Source organism: Rana temporaria, chromosome 9 (assembly GCF_905171775.1).
Source record: "Rana temporaria chromosome 9, aRanTem1.1, whole genome shotgun sequence".
NCBI lineage: Eukaryota > Metazoa > Chordata > Amphibia > Anura > Ranidae > Rana > Rana temporaria.
In genome coordinates this window covers 142,944,562-142,965,702 of record NC_053497.1, presented here as the reverse complement: position 1 = coordinate 142,965,702, position 21,141 = coordinate 142,944,562, and the positions used below count along the sequence as shown (strand labels likewise).

At 44.4% G+C, this 21,141-nt stretch overlaps 1 protein-coding gene across 1 annotated transcript in view; it reads left to right on the top strand.

The window, feature by feature from the left end:
• PTPA (protein phosphatase 2 phosphatase activator) overlaps window positions 1–16,927 on the top strand; it is a 169,575-nt gene extending 152,648 nt beyond the window's left edge. The window contains exon 10 of the mRNA XM_040324686.1: window positions 16,260–16,927. Coding sequence (XP_040180620.1) covers window positions 16,260–16,334 — 75 coding nt within the window. The 3' untranslated portion in view covers window positions 16,335–16,927. The remainder of the gene's footprint in view (window positions 1–16,259) is intronic.
• Window positions 16,928–21,141: the final 4,214 nt, after the last annotated feature.

Below are 21,141 nucleotides of genomic sequence, written 5' to 3'. Positions count from 1 at the left end.
TAACACAAGCCCACAACCACACACACTGCCAGCTACTACATTAGTCACTCTCGGACAAAGGTAGCTGCCAGATTGTGTTGTTGGGAATCTCCAGCCTCACAGGCTGCATATTTGTTCTTGATCCGTGACAAAGTATTGAAGCAACGATGAGGATTACAGAACTTGCCCCCTTATAAAGAAGTCTGTCATGGTAGTTTCCATATGGATATCCTGAGTGGGTTCCTCTAATCTTCCAACTGCTCAATTATTATGAGTTTTTTTGATCAGTCAGGTTGCTTGTAGAGATCAGGTTGACCCTATAATGGTGGCTCATACAGCTTTTTTGTATGTGCATTTTATTTTTTTAATAGAGGCAAACGTGCTTATTGCTCAATTTATCCCACGTTATCTAATATAAAACTGAACTCCAGGATCAGCAAATAATGTCTAAATAGAAGAGGCATGTGTATTCATATGCGAATCTTGGTGTTCTTTGTGTTTTCCTTCCAGAGCTGTACAGAATTTTTTTGTGGAGGATCTTCCTGTCATAAAGACCAGTCACTGCAACTCTCCCTCCTTGTGCAGAGTGACTGGTCTTGTATCCGCCCCCTCCTGTAGTCTTCTGCAGACAGCCTGTAGTGGGTGGGGCGCCCCCTCCCTCATTTCTGCTCTTTGCACTATGCAGCTAGTGTTGATTCTGCTTGTATATGGGAATATCTGGATTTGCTAAAGTTTTTGGTGCACACAAAAGTGGACTTGTATCCACTGTGGCTGTTGATTAATACATTTGGTAAGAGTTGTTGTGCCTTGAATTCAGCTTTAAAGTGATTCTAAACCCAGGACCCTGCACTAACTATATCTGGTTTCTCACAGTACACAGAACATTGAAATGCGATTTTAGTAAATATAAACTGATAAATACCTTTTTCTCATCAGCAGTATATAGCGGTCTTGTGACTTCTTAGTGTCCAGCCGAGCACTGGTTAAAGCTTGTAGGGGGAAGTTTTCATTCTCCTCTGACTGTCCTATGAGGCTGCATGTCCCCTGTCTGGACAGTGCAGATTGCTAATCACATACACCCACCCAAAAAACAAACAACTCTCTGCACATGCTCAGTTTGGTGTGTGTTGCTAGAGTGCCTCCTAGGGCTCTGTTCTATGAGCAGATGGATTGGGGTCAGTAAAAGAAGGGGAGGATCAGAGAAGACCGGATCAAACAGCCTTTTTACACAATGTGGAGGATTAACCCCTTAGGTTCCACAGTGACTATAACAAGCATGCTTTACTGCATATACAGATAGATTTTACTGTTGTGGGTTTAGTTACACGTTAACCACTTAAGGACCGCCTCCTGCACATATACGTCAGCAGAATGGCACGGCTGGGCACATGTACGTACAGGTACGTCCTGTACATGTACCCAGCCGTGGGTCACGGGCGCGCGCCCGCGACCCAGTCTGAAGCTCCGGGACCCGATCGCCACTGGGGTCCCGCGATCGGTCCCCGGAGCTGAAGAACAAGAAGAGCCGCGTGTAAACACGGCTTCCCCGTTCTTCACTGTGGCCGCTGCATCGATCGTGTCATCCCTTTTATAGGGGGACACAATCGATGACGTCACTCCTACAGCCACACCCCCCTACAGTTGTAAACACACATTAGGTGAAACATAACTCCTTCAGCGCCCCCTGTGGTTAACTCCCAAACTGCAACTGTGTCATTTCCACAGTAAACAATGCATTTCAAATGCATTTTTTGCTGTGAAAATTACAATGGTCCCAAAAATGTGTCAAAATTGTCCGAAGTGTCGCAGTCACGAAAAAAATCGCTGATCGCCGCCATTGGTAGTAAAAAGAAAAAAAATGCAATAAAACTATCCCCTATTTTGTAAACGCTATAAATTTTGCGCAAACCAACCGATAAACGCTTATTGCGATTTTTTTCAGCCTAAACTGAGGAAAAAACTTTTTTTTTATATATATATTTTTGGGGGATATTTATTATAGCAAAAAGTAAAAAATATAGAATTTTTTTCAAAATTGTCGCTCTATTTTTGTTGATAGTGCAAAAAATAAAAACCGCAGAGGTGATCAAATACCACCAAAAGAAAGCTCTATTTGTGGGAAAAAAAGGACGCCAATTTTGTTTGGGAGCCACGTCGCACGACCGCGCAATTGTCAGTTAACGCGACGCAGTGCTGAATCGCAAAAAGGGGCAAGGTCCTTTAGCTGCATTTTGGTCTGAGGCTTAAGTGGTTAAGGATTGGAATGTGTGGTAGAAAATTGTGATCCACAATGTGTGTGTTATTTTTTTTTTTTTTTTTTTTCATTGCCCTAAAACCTTTTTATTCAAAAACAAATGCTCAATTACACCACTTACACTTTTTTAACCTGTCCAACCTTTTTTTCCCCGCTATAAAAATTTTGATCAAAATAGCCCACATTGGCTCGGATTTTTGTGAAAGTATCAAAATCATTGTATATTCAAAAAAAATATAAATGAGCAGCTTTACAAAACATCTCGGCGGTTGCTTTGAGCAGCACCATTCTTTTAACCATATTTTACCACCAGGAATGCCCCCATGTGTGGCTGGCGTGCCCATCTGATACAGGGCAGTGTTTCTACATCTCGGTGTGAATGGCAGAGCTGTTCATGTTCCTTGGCGCGCCAGAGGAGCTGTGTGGTATTGATTTGCAAGCGAGAGCTGCTTCACATTAGGAGCAAAGAGCGAGCATACTGCGCCCATGTGTGTCAGCTTGTGACTAACCAGCTCCACAGTGATAGGCCCCTTCCTTTCATCTCACGATGTGTGTTCCCGTCACACCAGCACATAAGCCCCTTCCCCAGTGTCAGGAGAACAGCAAAGCTCTGTTAGCTGTGCAGCCTTGGCTGGTGTTTGCTCAGCCTCCTCCAGGCCCCCTCAGTCTCTGGGAAGTGGAGTGAACTTTCACCCTGGCTGGAATTCCAGGCGGCCTGATCAGTAAACCCTACCCCCCCCCCCCCCCTCCAACAGCCTCCCTCATGACATCAGTAGGACCGGCAGCTCAATGCCTGTGACTAAAAGCCTGGGCTAGAGCAGGAGAGATGGGGCTCCAAGAGTCTAATTACACAGCAAGCTGCACCAGGAGCCAGTCTGACTGCTGTGACGGGAGGCGTAACATAGAATATGATGGCCACATTCACTATAAAACCTTTTTAGTCTTTGCATGGTTTCTTTCTGCGTAATATGTCGGCACTGTATAAATCAGTCAGATGACGTATGCTTTTGGATGCTGAATTTGTATACCATAGGCAGGCCATACACGGTTCAAATCTCGGCCGGTTCCTGCTGAAGCTAGAGATTCGAACCATGTATGGGCAGGCTGAATGAGTTAATCGATTACCTTGCGTACAACCAGCATGCCCGGATATACCTGCGATTATAGCTAGCGGCAGCTGTAGCCTCTAGAAATAATCAAAGTCTTCTCCCGGCGGGACAGCTTCCCTCGACCCCCCCCAGCCGGGAGAAGACAATGGCAACACTGTTTGTGTTGATGGGGAAATCAAGCAAATTTATTTAGAAGATATTTGCTCAGTGTATGGCTGGCCTAACCGTGCTATTAATATTAATGATTTATATAGTCCAATCATGCCCTGTGATTACATTTTATAAATGTAGCCTTAACACCTAGAAAATACATTTAACGGCAATCCTGTAGTTTACCATTTCTAGACAAGGTAACCGATTCTCTTAACTGAAGGCATCTGAAACCATTGGTACTTAATTCCTCCATCCCCCTGATCTGCCTTCAGAGTCCACCTCCCCCCCTCCCAAAGCCCCCTGTAAACGTTGACTTTCTAAGAAAGTCGTAATATACAACGGGCTATGTATGCTTACCCCACACGGTGTTGTGCCATCAATGAGGAGAAGTGACCATCTCAGGTGACAATGAGGCCCATGCATTCAGTCCTCACCGCAGCTCAGTAACTTTAGCCTTTATATACAGGGCAACAACTGCCTGCACAATAACAAGCAAGCTACTGCATCCTAGCAACCAGTCACCCGCATCCTAGCAACCATTGATGCACAGCCTCATTAGTTGATAGGACACTGGCAGCCAAGCCGCGACCTTATTGGTTTCTGTCCCAGATTCCTAGCAACTGAAGGGGGAAGATGGCAAAAAATGGACACCTAGGCAAACTCCTGACCCCATTCCATATGATAGCCATGAATATTCGTTATTGGACTCCAAGGCAGAAAATAATACACCTTTGGAAGGAGGAGGGTACAATTAATTTAGGATTTCTGAAAGGGGAAAACAAAATAAGAAAAAGCCCTTCTTGGAGCGACGCATTTCAGAAAGAATTAGTAAAATAAAGATCTTGGTACCTTCCATTATAATAGCCGAATGGATTTAAACCAGGGAAGAAAACTGTGCTCTCTTGATGAAGAGGGAGATTATGCATTTCCTCTCTATATAGATTATAGGCCATATACCATGATCAAATGCTGTAGGCATCATCCACCACGACAGGCCAAATGCAGACATAAACATGAATTCATGGATAGCCTGAGCACTTCTGTTTATGCCTATGAAGGAGGAGGGAGAAGAAAGGAGACACCGCCAGCCCTGTGATGAGTAAAGGTAAATTAGAATACGTTTGCACGATTTTAGAGTGCGACTTCGAGTGTAGCTTTGATCAACTTTACAGTCCCTGCATCAAAGTTGCATCAAAAGTCGTATCAAAGTAGTTCAGGAACTCTTTCAAAGCATACATTTGATTTCCTGTTAATAATCCCATGCTTGCCACCACCAGTGGCTTCCAATTGTCAGCCATATATTACAGTAAAACCTTGGTTTGAGAGTGTTTTGCAAGACAAGCAACATTTTTTAATACATTTTGACTTGATATACAAGTGATGTCTTGATATACAAGTAGTGTCATGTCACAACTGAGTATATAATAGAAGAGAGGTGCCTCTAAGTGTAGCAATATGGTTACATTTAATGAAGGTACAACATTTAGCAACTCACATGGTTGATGATTGAAACAGGCACATCTAAGTATGCAGGCATCCGGGGGAAAGCTGTCCACATAGACCGTCCTCTGCACCACCATCCCTTCGATGCTGCGCTTCTAGCCTCGTTTTTAGGGTAGTCTTCCCGATCATGATTGCAGACTGACAGCGGTGAGAGCCGGTGGTGCAAAGGACGATCTATGTGGACAGCTTTACCCCAGATGCCTGCATACTTAGATGTGCCTGTATTAATCATCAACCATGTGAGTTGTTAAATGTTGTACCGTCATTAAATGTAACCATATTGCTACACTTTGAGACGCCTCTCTTTTTTTATACTCTGTAGCGCCTGTTGGATTTTGCTTCTAATTCCCCTTGTGGAGGCTTCCAATTGTGAATGGACATTTTATGGTTACACAACCTATCACAGATGTGCCTGTATAATCTTTTTATATGGACTATAAACCAAAAGACCTATGAATAAATGGTTGTGGAACGAATCATCTGAGTTTCCATTACTTCTTATGGGGAAACTTGCTTTGATATTCAAGTGCTTTGGATTACAAGCATGGTTCCAGAAAGAAATATTCTCCAAGGTTTTACTGTAGTTCTCTCTTCCCCACAGAATGGATTGTTCCACCCTCCACCCTTTTTTGTGGCAGTTTTAAAGCAAAATGAAGAGCATGTTATTGTAGGGCAGCTCTAGGTGACTTGCCTGTCACAAGCAAAGTTTGCCTCAGATGGTGTGTGCTTACATGGTTTGGGTGGTGTATGGTATACCTGTCGACCTTTTGAAGTGAAAAAAGGGGGGACATCTTTTACAATGACCATAAATGGAGAACATTTCAGTCAGTTTATGATGAACCTGCTGAAATCCCTTCATGGGTGGCCATCTTGGCACCCTTACACCCTCCCACCCAACAGACTTCTGTCTGGAAAATTGTCAGCCGAACAGCAGTAGCGTTAATTCAGATGAAGCCGCTGTTTGGGTATTCTGACAGTTATGAGTGCAAGCCATCAGACTATAGTAACCAGCAGGAAAGATCTCTCCATCTACGCTGTTTAGCATGGATGGGGGAATGGTACAGTGTATGGGCAGCTTTAGTATACAGGTGCAAAACTCACCCACACCATAGCCTTGAAGAAGAAATACAGCCAAGGCTCCTTTGGCTGTACTTCCTTCTCCTGTGAATCACAGGAGTGCAGTTCATTTTTAACCGACACTGGGCCAAGGCCCGCTATTGGCTGATGTTACAAAGCCTGTCCAGCTGGTGAAAGAACGTGACTATATGGTCGGTAGCCACCCAGAAGTCTGGACCGGAACCTGCCTCAGCCTCTCGGTGAGCCATGGGGGGGCCAGAGCACAGAGCCGGTGACTGATGGTCATCAGCTCTCTGCTGAAGGAGCTCTGAAGCTGAGCGATCAGCAGTGTTTGAACATTCAGTTCTCAGTCTTAGAGTCAGCAGGTGACAGGTGCAGCATCAGATCAATTCTGCATTCACTTAGGTACTGTAAATAGGTTTTAACCCCCCCCCCCCATACTTGTCTTTTAAACTGGTCATGGATATGTATCAAATCCCATCTGGTTCAGGAGGGACTGCCTGTGATTCAATCTATCTGTGGGCAGGCTGATTGTACCCAAGTAAATCCATCTATCAATTTGGGTACACTGGGTATGTCAGATGTTTTGCATGCGATTATTGGCAGCAGCTGTAGCTGCAAGCGGCAATCACTGTGTACTCCCGGCAGGGACGACTGCTCGCTGGTAGAATACAATAGCTCCACAGCACAGGAGGTATTTACCCATCAACAATGGCTGTGATGATGGGGGAATCCAGAGATTTTCTGTCCTGCAATCTGTGGTTGCAGGAAAGAAAATCGCATAATCTGTGGCCAGCTTTAGTCACTGCAGTGTGAACAGTATGCAAAATATGATTGGTTAAATCGACAAGGATTCTTCTCACCACTACTTTTCCTTTTTATAGTGGATTTTCAGAAAAGATAACAAGCAATAATTCAGAGGTTGGTAAAAGTTTTATTTTATTTGGAAGGTAAATTGTATTTTTTGTCTTTAAACAGAAGGCCTGTACATCAGACCAAAAAGAGGGACAGAGGGATTGGATTACAAAGAGAGGGACAGTCCCTGTAGATGTGGTACAGTTGGGAGCGATTTGTATGGCCCCCTAAGGCTATGTACACACAACACCATAAAGGGAGCGATCTGTTCACATTCCTGAAATGCTGGAAGTACTTCCTGAGGCTCAGTGCACTAGGTTTCTATTGAACTGAATGGCTGAATACAGACGAGCACTCAGAAAAGTGCTTGCTTTGCTTTATGCTGCATTGTTAAAGCAAACACAGGCTGTATTGTCTGTAGCCATTCATACTGCAGTCTCCATTCCACTTGTCTGCTGAGGGGAGAGTCTACATGCTGGAATATGCAGCATAGACTGTCCCACAACTGGCTGTCTATGTACTTACAGTGTAAGTAGAAACCTGAAGAAGGGATCTGAAGCTGGCCATACAGGTTTGAATTTCATCTGTTTCCTGCTGGTTTGGCTAAAATTCTATCTGTGGGTGGCCTTCAGTGTTGCCAACCTGCCAGATTGAAATTTACTGACACAACACCCAAAATTTACTGGCACCGCCAAGTTTTTACTGGCATTTTCAAAAGTTAAAAAATCTACTGTTTTAAGTGCAAATTTCTGTATTTAGGCTACAAACAAGTACAGTATGCAATTAGCAATATGATTTAAAGTGGGAGTTCACCCCCAAATCAACTTTCTGACATTAGTTCCAGCATACTGCTAACATCTGCAGTATGCTGGGGTTTTTTATTTTTTTCCGCTACTTATTGTTTTATGAGCCCTTGTTATCCGGCTCCGAGCGGGGAATCCTGCGGGGAGTAGGCGTTCCTAAGCGAAGAGGAGTTGATTGACGGGCTGCTAAAGCGCGTCACGGCTTCCGAAAATACCCAAAATGACACTCAGGTGTTTACGGCGCTAATGCCGTGTAGAGCTGACTGCGCAGGCGCCGTAAACACCCGAGAGTGTCACTCTCGGTATTTTCGGAAGCCGTGACGCGCTTTAGCCGACCGTCAATCAACTCCTCTTCGCTTAGGAACGCCTATACCCGGAAGCGATCCCCGCTCGGAGCCGGATAACAAGGGCTCATAAAACGATAAGTAGCGAAAAAAAAAAAAAAAACCCCCAGCATACTGCAGATGTTAGCAGTATGCTGGAACTAATGTCAGAAAGTTGATTTGGGGGTGAACTCCCGCTTTAAGGTAGATAATAAGGCAAAAAAACATATTCTTATTTTATTTTCAATATAGTAAGTAAGTAAGTAGATCAGGGATAGGAGATTGGGTCAGGCACACACATGAAACAAACTGACTCTCACAATGACAGCAGTGTGCAGCACCACAGATCACTGACACGACACGTCCTCTCCTGAGTCACAGTGACAGTCTCTCTCCAGGCCAGGTGGTCCCTTCACTCCACTCCAGTGTAAACAGCACTGAAAGTCCTGCTCCCGGCCTGCCTTGCTCCCAACCCACACACGAGGCTCTGGTTGCTCTGCTTGACTGCCTTGCGCCATGAGATCACACCACATGCTCAGGCATTGCCTCCGCCAGAGCCACCCTAACACACTGTAGAAGGCACTCATATGGTATCATCCGACTCTCGGACCGAGCTGAGTGTCACAGCCATATTTTTTACTGGCAACCTTTTCCTTTTACTGGCAAAATTGCCTGTTTTTTGCTGGCTGCCAGTAAAAATACTGACGGTTGGCAACGCTGCTGGCCTTGCTGGCACCGCCCAGCAAACTTCGATCTGAAAGTTGTCAGTCAAAAAGTGACTGCAGCCAATCGGCTGCACTTACTGTTCAGGCACTCTGACAGCCACGGGTGCTAGTTGTTAGAATACAATTGCCAGCACGGGAGATTCGTCCATCAATGCTGTTTAGTGTGGATGGAGGAATCTGTTAGCCTATGGGCTGAATAAAAGAAATCTATGCATCTAGGGACAGCTTAAGGCATCTTGAAAGTTTGCATCTTTTAAAGCTTCATTAGCAAATAAAGGATATCACTTAAATTAGAAAATTTCCACTTGCAGTGTCATCCATGCAAAGTCTTAGCAGCCTACAAATGTGAGATAAGTCAACAGATTTGGCTCTTTACAGCCAAGATCTGCAGCAACGTCTGCCTCCACCACTTTCCTTCTCTCTGCTACATTGACATAAACTTGCCAGGTCGGCACATGCAAGCTAGTGAGTTTATGCATAGGCCAAACATGGATTGCAATTCTGACAGTTCAACAGGGACTGACTGACTTTCGATCAATGTATGGTCAGGGTGGTTGTACAGAAATCGATCTACCGATTAACTTCTGTACACCTGCCCTGTCGGGTTTTCCCCACTTGATCAGTGCTGCAGGCTATAACCAGCAGTGCTGATCAGGGTATTCTGATTGCGGGGAAGTCTTCCTGCTGTCAGAATACACTAGCTTAGTAGGGAGGATTCCCACATCGAGTCTTTTTTTTTTTTTTTTTTTTTTTCAACCCGCTGGTTAAACTAAAAAACGGATTCATGTATGGACTGTCTTAGTCATAGAGACACAGCATTCAGAAGTATTGGTGGTTGCATTGTGCCTGCATATCTACTCTCCCTCTAAAGTCTAAAAGCAGATCTGTGTGTAAAGCCTACTAGCAATGAATATTCACCCCTGTAGTGCAGCACAAGGGGCCCCAGGAATGATTCCCTGGCAGCCGAAGTGTTAACAAGGTTTATTGCCCTGTTTGTTTGGGAGCGCAGCTGTGTTCTCTCTCTCTCTCTCTTCCCACACACACACATGTGGAAACTTCCCTCAGTGGTAAACTTCCTGCAGAGACAAGAGAGCTTACACACACAGTCCCCACCCTCCCCACCTCATCCTGCTCTGTCACAGACCGGAGAGCTGCAACCGCACCACATGCAGGCACTTCTGCTCACCTCCAGTCATCCAACGAGACTGGGAACTGGAAGGGGGAAAAGCGATAAAAGGCCCCGCAGCATAAATGAAAAGCTGCTTTATATAAAAACTGTCTTAAAGAAACAACAACAAAAAAGCAAAAAATCTATTTTGTTTCAAAGCTACTAATAACATTCACAAGAATACAATCGTACCCACTACCTGCTGATAAACTAGGATGGATGATATTTATGTATTACAGGGATTAATAGAGCGCTGACAATTTACAGCTCTTTACATATTGTACATTCACATGGGTCCCTAACTTGGTCATATATACACATACTAGAGCCAATTTAGACCGGAGCCAATTAACCACTTCAGCCCCGAGCCCCATTCTGAGATTTGGTGTTTACAAGTTAAAAACATTTTTTTTTGCTAGAAAATTACTTAGAACACTGAAATATTATATATTTTTTTGCATTACTTTTTGTCGCACCATATTTGCTCAAAAAAAAAAAAAAACATTTTTTTTTATTAAAAAATAAGACAACAGTAAAGTTGGCCCAATTTTTTTGTTTGTTTATATTGTGAAAGCTTTTGTTACGCCGAGTAAATTGATACCCAACATGTCACGCTCCATAGGTGACGTTTGAAAACATTCTACAGGTTGCATGTTTTTAGTTAGAGAAGGTCTAGGGCTAGAATTATCGATCTCGTTCTAACGATCGTGGCAATACCTCACATGTGTGGTTTGAACACTGTTTTCATAAGCGGGCGCTGCTCACGTATGAGTTTGCTTATGCACGCGAGCTCGGCAGGCGCGTTTCAATTTTTTATTATTATTTATTGAAAAAAAATGGGTCACTTTTATTCCTATTCCTATCCCTTGTAATAGAAAAAAGCATGACAGGTCCTCTTAAATATGAGACATTGGCGCTCATATTTACACTAAAATGCAATACAAAAAATAATAATAATTTAATGTCATTTGAAAAAAAAAAGTCCCTTTAAGAGCATTGGGCGGAAGTGACGTTTTGCCATCACTTCCACCCTGCAATAATATGGAGACGGGTGGGGGCCATCTTCCCCTCACTTATCTCCATGTCAGCCCAGGGACAGGACCCGATCACCTCCACCACTGCCGATGGCTCCGGTATGTGGCGGAGGGCACCAGAAAGCGGCAGGAGGGGGGCACCATTCCCAGCTAGCCTCAGTTTTTTGCTAGTGTCCTAAGGTGATGGACCTTTTAGCTCTACTGAGAGAAGCTTACTGCATTTTGTGGATTTTTTTTTTCTAAAGATGATTCTCCCATCAAGATTTGTGGCTGCACATGGAGTCACTGCAGCCCCTTATGCAGCTTCTGGATCAGTTGATTCTTGGCTGAGCCTTGATGGACCATACAGGCACCCTGATTGGCTGAGCCTTGATGGACCATACATGCACCTGATTGGTTCAAGATGAGATGCTGACCTGTAATGTTGCTGTGGGCATTGGATCTTGTGTGGACACTCATCTTGGCATGTGGTGCATTGTGTTGAGTTAGCCATAGGGTGCTATGCATGACCAGAGGTGTGGTCTGCCATCGGCAGACTTGTTTTTGAAAACCCCTTCAGGTCCCATACGAAGAATGCTTTAAGAGTTTCTACTCCAATCTGTGTAGTTCCCAAGCTAATTGGAGGAGTGTGGCATATTTTGGATCGAAACCTTCTCAATTTTTTCCTGCCAATTCAGAAGTTGCGCATTGAATCAGCCAGGTCAGTCATTTCCTCCCTTTCCCGGGAAGACTTTCTGGCTTCAGTAGACATTTGGGATGCTTTTTTGAACAATCCCATCTTTTCTCCTAAACCAATGCTATCTGCATTTTGCTGTAGGTGTTTAGCATTACCAATTTGTCACCCTTCCCTTTGGCCTATCCAAGGCCTCCCAAGTTTTCACCATGGGCTCAGGATCATAGAGAATGAACCACTAGGAACTATCTATCCCGCTACCTTATAGCTATTGTAGTGGCAGGACTACCAAGGTCGCACTTCCGATCAAGGGGTGCCACCATGTTTTACTGCACGAGGTGACACCAACCCTAGTGATGCCACTGATTATAAAATGTATTACTTTTTGTTTTGGATTTACAACCATTACAATTTTGTGCTCTTCCTGAGCACATGGTTTATTAAGGTTTTTGGCCTTCCTCTGGATAAACTGTGGGTTGAGGATTCTGTATATGCTGGATTTATATTTATATTTTTGTCTGTTGGTTGGACTTGTGCCCTTTTCAACCCGACTGTGACAGAAATTGTTGGTGGTATTTGTGGCAGGTTTATTAATTGGCTATTGAATGGGGATGATCTTGTCATCTGTGTAATCAGCTGTGTCGATGCTGACAGTCTGGTGCCAGCAGAGCTGTTGACACCACTGTAAGGATTTGGCATGGCTGCCCTTAATAGAAAGAGAGTATACAAAATAAAGGATTGGTGTTGGAGGCCAAGTTTCTATGAGTTGTGTTAAGTTTGCATTAAAAAAGTTGTGTTAAAAGTGGTACAGTAAAACCTTGGATTGCGAGCATAGTTCTTTCAGGAAGCATGTTTGTAATCCAAAGCACTTGTATATCAAAGCAAATTTTCCCAAAAGAAATAATGGAAACTTAGGTGATTCGTTCCACAACCATTTATTCATAAATCCTTTAGTTTATGGTCCATATAAAAAGATTATAGCAATGTGATAGGTTGTGTATCCATAAAATGTCCATTCACAATTGGAAACCTCCACAAGGAAATTAGAAGCAAAATTCAGCAGGAGCTACAGAGTATAAAAGAGGAGTCTCTAAGTGTAGCAATATGGTTACATTTAATGAAGGTACAACATTTAGCAACTTGCATGGTTGATGATTAAAAGAGGCACATCTAAGTATGCAGGCATCCGGGGTAAAACGTCCACATACAGTCATCCTCAACGCCGACTCTTACCGCTGTCAGTCTGCAATCGTGACCGGGAAGACTACCCTGCAGTAGAGCGATCTGAAAGCGAGGCTTGAACCGCTAGTGAAAGGGACAACATCAATGGCGGTGAGCAGAAGCCCCCGTGAATGGACATTTATGGTTACGCAGCTGATCACATTGCTATAATCTTTTTATATGGACTTTAAACTGAAAGACACTACACTACACTTAGAGGCGCCTCTCTTCTACAATATACTGCAAAACGCTCTCAAACCAAGTTACTCTCAAACCAAGGTTTTACTGTATTTGGTTTTGGGGAAGGCAACGGCTTAAAGTGACCCTGAGTTTTTTCATAGGGTTAGTATTTGTCCAGGATGCACCCAGACCGTTTAGGTTTTAAATTATGTGAATACTCTTCAAAGAGCATTTGGCAAGCGGTGAGGAGGTAAATCATCTTTTACAACCTTCTTTAACCCTGCACTAGGAAGAAAAGCCCTGCAAAGCACATGGTTGCAGGGCGCTTGGAGAGCAGCGCTATTCACTTGCATAGGTCTTGTTTAATGGGAGTATAATTTCTGCCATGGCTGCGAAGCATAACATTGCAGCCGTGGCATGTGTACACCCCTAGCCACTGCCTCCATTGCTGAAGGGGGTACCGGTTGGTGAGCAGTAAAAGTGCAGCTGAGCAATGGGGCTTTGCCTCACCCCATCCTCACGTGCGAATGAGCCAATTGCTCTGGCTATGTGAATGAATGGATTGCTCATGTGGCTGGGGCCACCTGTTACTCCAAGGAGACGCAGTGGCTGTACAACCACATACACAGGTCCCGAATGCACACTGGCCTAGATTCACGTAGGGAGCGCGTATTTGTGAGCGGGCATAACGTATCCTATTTACGCCTCCGCAACTTTGACAGGCAAGTGCAGTATTCACAAAGCAAAGTTGCGGCGACCTAGCATAAATAGGCTGGCGTAAGCCCGCCTAATTCAAATATGGAACGTGTGGGCGTGTTTTATGTAAATCTATTGTGACCCCACGTAAATTACGCTTTTTACGAACGGCGCATGCGCCGTCCGTGAAAGTATCCCAGTGCGCATGCTCCAAATTAACACGCAAAAAACGTAAATGACGCACAGCCCTATTCGCGAACGACTTGCACAAAAGACGTAATCGACAGAAAAATTTGACGCTGGCCCGACGTCCATACTTAACATTGGCTGCGCCTCATATAGCAGGGGTAACTTTACGCCGGAAAAAGCCTAGCGTAAACGGCATATCTGTACTGCGACGGCCGGGCGTACGTTCGTGAATAGGCGCATCTAGCTGATTTACATATTCTAGGCGTAAATCGGCGTACACGCCCCTAGCGGCCAGCGTAAATATGCAGTTAAGATACGACGGCATAGGAGACTTACGCTGGTCGTATCTTAGAGAAGTTCTGGCGTATCTGATTCTTTGAATCAAGCGCCAAGATACGACGCCTCAGACTCAGAGATACGACGGCATATCTGGAGATACGCCGTCGTATCTCCTACGTGAATCTGGGCCACAGTCTGTGTTCAGGGCAGTATACCTGCACCTAAGTGCCTGGCAAATTATGACCTGTGGCTGGGTTCGTCCTAGGGATGCACCAATACCTGTTTTTTAAGAGCCAATACGAGTACCGATACTTGTGCTCAAGTACTCACCGATACCAATTACCAATGCGGTGCAGTGCGATTTGAGCCTATACAAAATTAAAGGGCTCAAATCGCACTGCAAATAATCGCATGTGATTTGAACAAAAATGCAGTACGATTCCTGTCCAAATCACATGCGGTCTTCTGCACCGCTCCTGTATAAACCCATAATGAAGTCACTATGAGACTGCATTCCTATTCAAATCACATACGATTCTTTGCAGTGTGATTTGAGCCCATTAGTTTTATATGGGCACAAATGTATCAGTTTTAGGTATCGGAGCATAGGTACAAGTATTTGTGGAAATACTTGGTAACAGTATTGGTGCAACCCTAGTTTGTACAGCTGCTGCGCCCCCATAGCGTAACATAGGTTGTCTGCACACAGTGCAGATACATTGTGCGTGAAAGGTGTCGATGCCTGGGCCTCCATCCTCGACCATCCTGAGCTCAACATCCACTGTCTGTGACTTAAGTCTTTCCCCTCCCTCCCTTCTCTTTCCTGCCTCTGAACAAGTGAGCACACTAAGGTAAGGGGGACTCGGATGTAAGGGGTGCTCTGTGGACTCTGATGTAAGGGGGGCTTTGGGAACCCTGATTTAAGGGGGAATGCTTGGAACTCTGATGTAGGTGAGGGCTTTTGGTGAGCCCCTTCCGAGGTGCACATATTATACTTTCCTTCTCTAATTTTGTTTGGGCGAAACTTAGTACTTTTTTAATTGGGGAGCTTGTGACTCATCCCCTTGCCAATCAGGAACTCAACTATTATATGAGTGTGGGTAAGATGGTCCTCAGCCCTGTGTAAATTCCAAGTCATGATGGGGACCAAATAAAAGGCGAGTATGGACTGCTTAGGGGGCCTGCATTCATTTAGAATACATTTAATTTTTTCTTTTAATACATAGCTGGTTAAAGGTTTTTGTTTTTATATTATTATTTGTCTGGAGTTTAGTTTCAAGAACAGTTTTACTCCCACATTTTGAAGACTCCTTGAATATTATCCAATAAACGATTGAGTATTGTATTCAAACATAGCCATACACTGTCATTGTCTGACAAACACATTTTTTTTCCAGCTTGTTTAATTGATTATTCATCATTATTATGCCCGGATTTAAGCTGTGCACACACATTAACAATCATTTTCTGAAACGATCAGAACCCACTGTATGCTATTATGTAGAGTTCAGCCTCTTTGTAGCAGCTGAGACTTCATGGAACAAAAATGCCAATTCCACTCAAACCCGATTCTTTTGGTGTGCAGTCACCACATGGGCGCATTGTATTTCTCAGTGGCATGTTTTTTAATGCTGTAGCTGTATGTGCATCCCCTCTCATATGGCATAACTGTCAGCCAGATGCCCCAGTCATTTGTTGGTGTCAATGGTACGTTCTTTAAAATGTAAAACAATCATTTAACTTTACTTTAAATGTCAGATGAGTGGAATTGGGGATTCTGGTGGAGATATCTCGCCACTAAAGACTGAGAGTAGCTTGTGGTAAAACTGAAATGTCATTTTTGGGTAGAGTCAACCTTTGAAGCTTGACAGCCCAGCATCTGATAGAGTTGGTAAATCAGCCTTGCATTTGGGCTGCACTGTCTTTGTCTCTTTACAAACAGCTGTAATGCTGACCACGTGTCTGCCTCGACTGTGGCGTCGTCAGCAACCGCGCTAATAAGATTTGTGCCTTATCTCTGCCTGTCTTTCTCTTGCAGTGTCTGGAGAAGTTTCCTGTGATTCAGCACTTTAAATTTGGCAGCCTGCTCCCCATTACGCCTGTCAAGTCCTAAGGATACGGGAAGATAGAAGAGAAGATCCCTCCTGCCTCTAGATCCAAGCCTTCCCCCTGTCCTTCTCTGTTTTCTGGCTCTGCAGGCATCTCTCTCTTCCTGCCGTGGATGGAGGGTAGCAGCAGTGGCCTTTTAGGAGCGGAGAGAGTGAGGCCACAAGAGAACACCTTGGTATCAGCATGGTCACCCTTGTAAACCACCAGGGGTGCAGAGCCCGATGCTAGGATGGTATAGGGGGACTATGGGGTGTCTTTGTGCTCACAGTGGGACTGTTCACTATGTAGGTCCAGTCATGGCATACAACATTTAGCCAGCAAGTCTCTTGCAACAAAAGATGGACCCAGAAGTTGGGGATGGGTTGTTCTCTGTATCATAAGTTAAGATTCTGCACAATGTAAGTAGACCCTTTTTTTTTTCCCCGCTCCTTTCTGTGTCTTTTATTCATCTATGGAAGATAGCTATGAGCGGGTGGCTTCGTCGAGACAAAATGGGTTCCATGATGTCTGTGTTTCAGTGAAGAACCATTGGGGACTGGAACTCTGCTTTGTCGTGCCGCTTATAGAGGTTACACAAATAAAATCTAAAATCCCTTATGGTGTGTCTTGTGTTTTGAATTGTTTGTTTCAGAGAGCCTGATGTGCATATCAACATTTACAAGCCGGACTTCAGGCAAATGGCTAGGTATGGTGATGAAATACATGTATGTGAATTATTTTTATCTACTAAAGATTTTTAATTCTTTTTAGACATTCTAGTGATTCAATTTTGATGGCATCAAGAAGGGTTAGCACATCTGTCAGGATTTTATTGCTGTCTGGAACCTCCCACCCTATCTGTTCTGGTGACCATTGCAAACATGACAAAGTGAAAATCCAGTTGTCACCAGAAGAAGGTGAGGGGATATTTAATAATATGTATACCTGTTCTGGTGACAAATGTATAAGTGCATACTTTTGCAACAGTCCTGGTTTCTGCAGGACTGTCTTGCGGTTTTAGCTAAATCCTGGGGGCCCATGGACCTACTCCATGCTCCGACTCTGTGTATGGAACCAGTGTTAATTTCGTCAACGAAAACTTTTCCGTCAAAGATTTCGTCAATGGCATTTATTCAGTGACGAAAACGAAAAGTACAGCACATTTGCATCCCCTGACAAAAACTATGGCGAAAATCGGATCTGTTTTCGCTAACAAACAAAAATGGGTTGAAAATATGAGGCAGGGACGTTTACCCTCGTAAACTAACTTCCGTTTTTCACGGAGCTCCGCCTGCTTCCACAATCCGCTCCCAGCAAGCAACCGCATCATGATGAGATGACTGTTGGAGACCTGAGAGTGAGAACAGCCCTGTGCATTACAAGCCAGCTAGACCTGCTGAGTCCTGACTTCCGACGAGATGACTGCGACACCAGCACCCAGGCAGTGGCATCCAGCACTTTGCAGCATTACAGGCCTCCTCAGACCGTCCAGAGTGGCTAAATCTGTATCTGTAAGTTTGTTCAAACCTCAATACCATAAATAATAACATGATATTGGATTTTTTTACTCCAGGAGTATATAATGAGTTTGGAAGTTCTAGAGAAATGCTTAAAGTGATATTAAAGGTACACATTTCTTTTTTTTTTTTTTTTAAATAACAAACATGTCATACTTGCCTCCACTGTGCAGCTTGTTTTGCACAGAGTGGCCCCGATCCTCCTGTTCTGGGGTCCCATGGTAGCTCTCCCGTCTCCTCTCCACCTCAGATAACTCCCTCTGGGAAGAGCTCTCCCAAGGGGGTTACCTTGTGGACGCGCTCCCGAGTCCTGCATTCGGCGCATCATTGGATTTGATTGACAGCTGCGCGAGCCAATGGCTGCGCTGCTATCAATCTATCCAATGAAGAGCCGAGGCAAAGGAAGAGCGCGTTCGCAACGTGGGACTTTCCAGGGCTCAGGTAAGTAAAACGGGGGACTGGGGGAGCGGTAGTCGTAATATGTTTTTTCACCTTAACCGATTCAGCCCCGGACTATTTCACTGATCAAAGACCAGGCCACTTTTTGCGATTCGGCACTGCGTCACTTTAACTGGCAGTTGCGCAGTTGTGCGACGTGGCTACCAAACAAAATTGACGTCCTTTTTTCCCCACAAATAGAGCTTTCTTTTGGTGGTATTTGATCACCACTGATTACTGTAAAAATGAGTGACCTGTCACTAGGCAGAATAGAGGAATGCCTTGTTTACGCGCCTCCCCCCCCTGGTGCCTGAGGCGGTCGGCATTGTTGCAGGAGCGATCAGTGCTGAGGGGGAGGCCATTGATTCACCGTTTGCTCCTGCCGATTGAGAATCTTCCTCGGCTTCTGTAACTGTAAACAGAAGCAGAGGAAGTGATGTCACTCTCCTGGTGTCGGTCTTTTCGTCTGGCGCTAAGGAGAGAAGACCTCTCACAGTGAGTTGCACCAAAAGATCACTGACACCAGTACAAGTAGGCACACTTTTTACCCCCCAGTCACCCCCTGATCACCCCCTGCACCCCCAGTCACAGTGTCACCGATTGCAGTGTTCATTTTTTTTTTACTGGTCACTGCATTTGGTGTCATTTGTGACTGTAAAGTGATAGTCCAGTTAGTGGTAGGCCTCTTAAGGTCTAGGGAACCCCCCTAACCCCTCCTAATAAAGGTTTAACCTATTGATCGCCCTCCAGTTAACCCTTTCACCCCCTGTCGCCAGTGTCACTAAGCAATCTTTTTTTTGATCGCCGTATTAGTGACGCTAGTTAGCCTATTGGTTAGGTTCATCGTCGGGTTTTTATAGCGTCAGGAACCCCCATATACTACCTAATAAAGGTTTTAACCCACTGATTGCCCCCTGTCCCCAGTGATCACCGTATAAGTGTCACTGGTGACGCTAGTTAGCCAGTTGGCTATTTAGGTTCATCGTCAGGTTTTTATAGCGTCAGGTACCCCCATATATTACCCAATAGAGGTTTTAACCCCCCGATTGCCCACTAGTTAACCCTTTCACCCACTGTCACCTGTGATCACTGTGTAAGTGTTACAGGTGATGCTGGTTAGTTAGTTTGTATTTTATAGCGTCGGGGCACCCGCTGTTTACTACCCAATAAAAGTTTAACCCCCGATCGCCCAGCGCATGATATAAGTTAGGTTTAAGGCCAGAATCACACTAGTGCGTTGCGTTTTGGAGCTCTGTTGTCTTTGCGAATTTCTCTATAAGGTGTTCTGCAGATCAACTGCATTTTAGTTGCAGATCAGGTGCGAATTTGGAGACCTGGGAGAGGGGAGGGGGAGGGGGGAAGTGTATTGAACTGAATGAGACAAATACTGAAGAGAAATGAACAGATCTGCGAATTCAGCTGCGTACCCATAGAAGATAATGGGACTGAATTCGCACCTGAACCGCACCGCAAGACATAAAAACCGCACGCGGTTTGGAGGCAATACGCAGTGCGGATGCATCGCACATATGTGAACCAGCCTCATTGAAAACAATGTATTTTGAAATGTCCTGCGAATTAGATGCGGTTGAAACCGCACTCAATTCGCTTAGGTGTGAACCTGGCCTTAGGGTCTGTGTCGCCCCAGGCAGTGTCAGATTAGTGCCAGTAGCGCAAGCAACATACACCTCCCTTAGTGGTATAGTATCTGAACGGATCAATATCTGATCAGATCTGTACTAGCGTCCCCAGCAGTTTAGGGTTCCCAAAAACGCAGTTGGCGGGATCAGCCCAGATACCCGCTGGCACCTGCGTTTTGCCCCTCTGCCCAGCCCACCCAAGTGCAGTAACGATTGATCACTGCCGCTTACAAAACACTAAACACATAACTGCAGCGTTTGCAGAGTCAGGCCTGATCCCTGCGATCGTTTTTTTTTTTTTTTTTGGTAGCGTTTGATACGGTTGCTGACAGCCTAGGTGCTTTTTTACGTGTGAATCTTACTACTGTACCAGTAAATTTAGAGCCCAAAATGGTCAAATCGAAGGTACAGTAGTGTAGAGGCCTACACGTTTCTGAGCATGACGAATAATGAAGAGGAAGTCGCTCATCTGTCAGATTCAGGCTCAGAATACGATCCTGTAGACAACAGCGGCTCCATGACAGATAGCACTGACGACAAAGCTGTGGTCCCTGCCAAGGCCAGTGTCATAGAAAAATTAATAACGCACGTACATAATCAATAATCAGAGAAATATTAATATCGCACGTGAATAATTAAGATAAGCTATAAAAATCTTTTTGTCTATATAAAAATTAAAACAAAGAATATCGCTGCGAAAAAGCAAAAAATATTACATTTATTGATACAGAGAAGAAACTGGTATTACTACAATATTTACAAGCATAACATAACCTATAACACCTTTAAAAAACAAGATGATATCCAAGGCACACAATTATACAAACAGTAATACGGCTAAAATGAATACATCAGTATCTCAAGACAATTCATAGGAAAGGCAAAGTTACAGAGATTAAGCTTAGGAAGAGAGAGATAGAGGGAAGGAGAGAAAGAGAGAGAATGAGAGAGGTATAGAGAGAGAGAGAGGGGGGGAGGAGCGAGAGAGAGAGAGAGAAGTATAGAGAGAGAGAGAGAGAAGTATAGAGAGAGAGAGAGAGAAGGGGACAAGGGTTTACATCACCACTGTTCAGGTCCACATCTGCAGGGCAAGAGAGCTCTCAGAGCTTTTTCTCTGACCTTTATCTTCCCTTGCCCTCCTCTGCCCCCCTCCCTCCAGGATTCAAAATCCTTAGGATGCTATTGGTGTAAAATGGCCTTACGAGCGGATTGGTTGAATCTCAAACTTAGATATTCA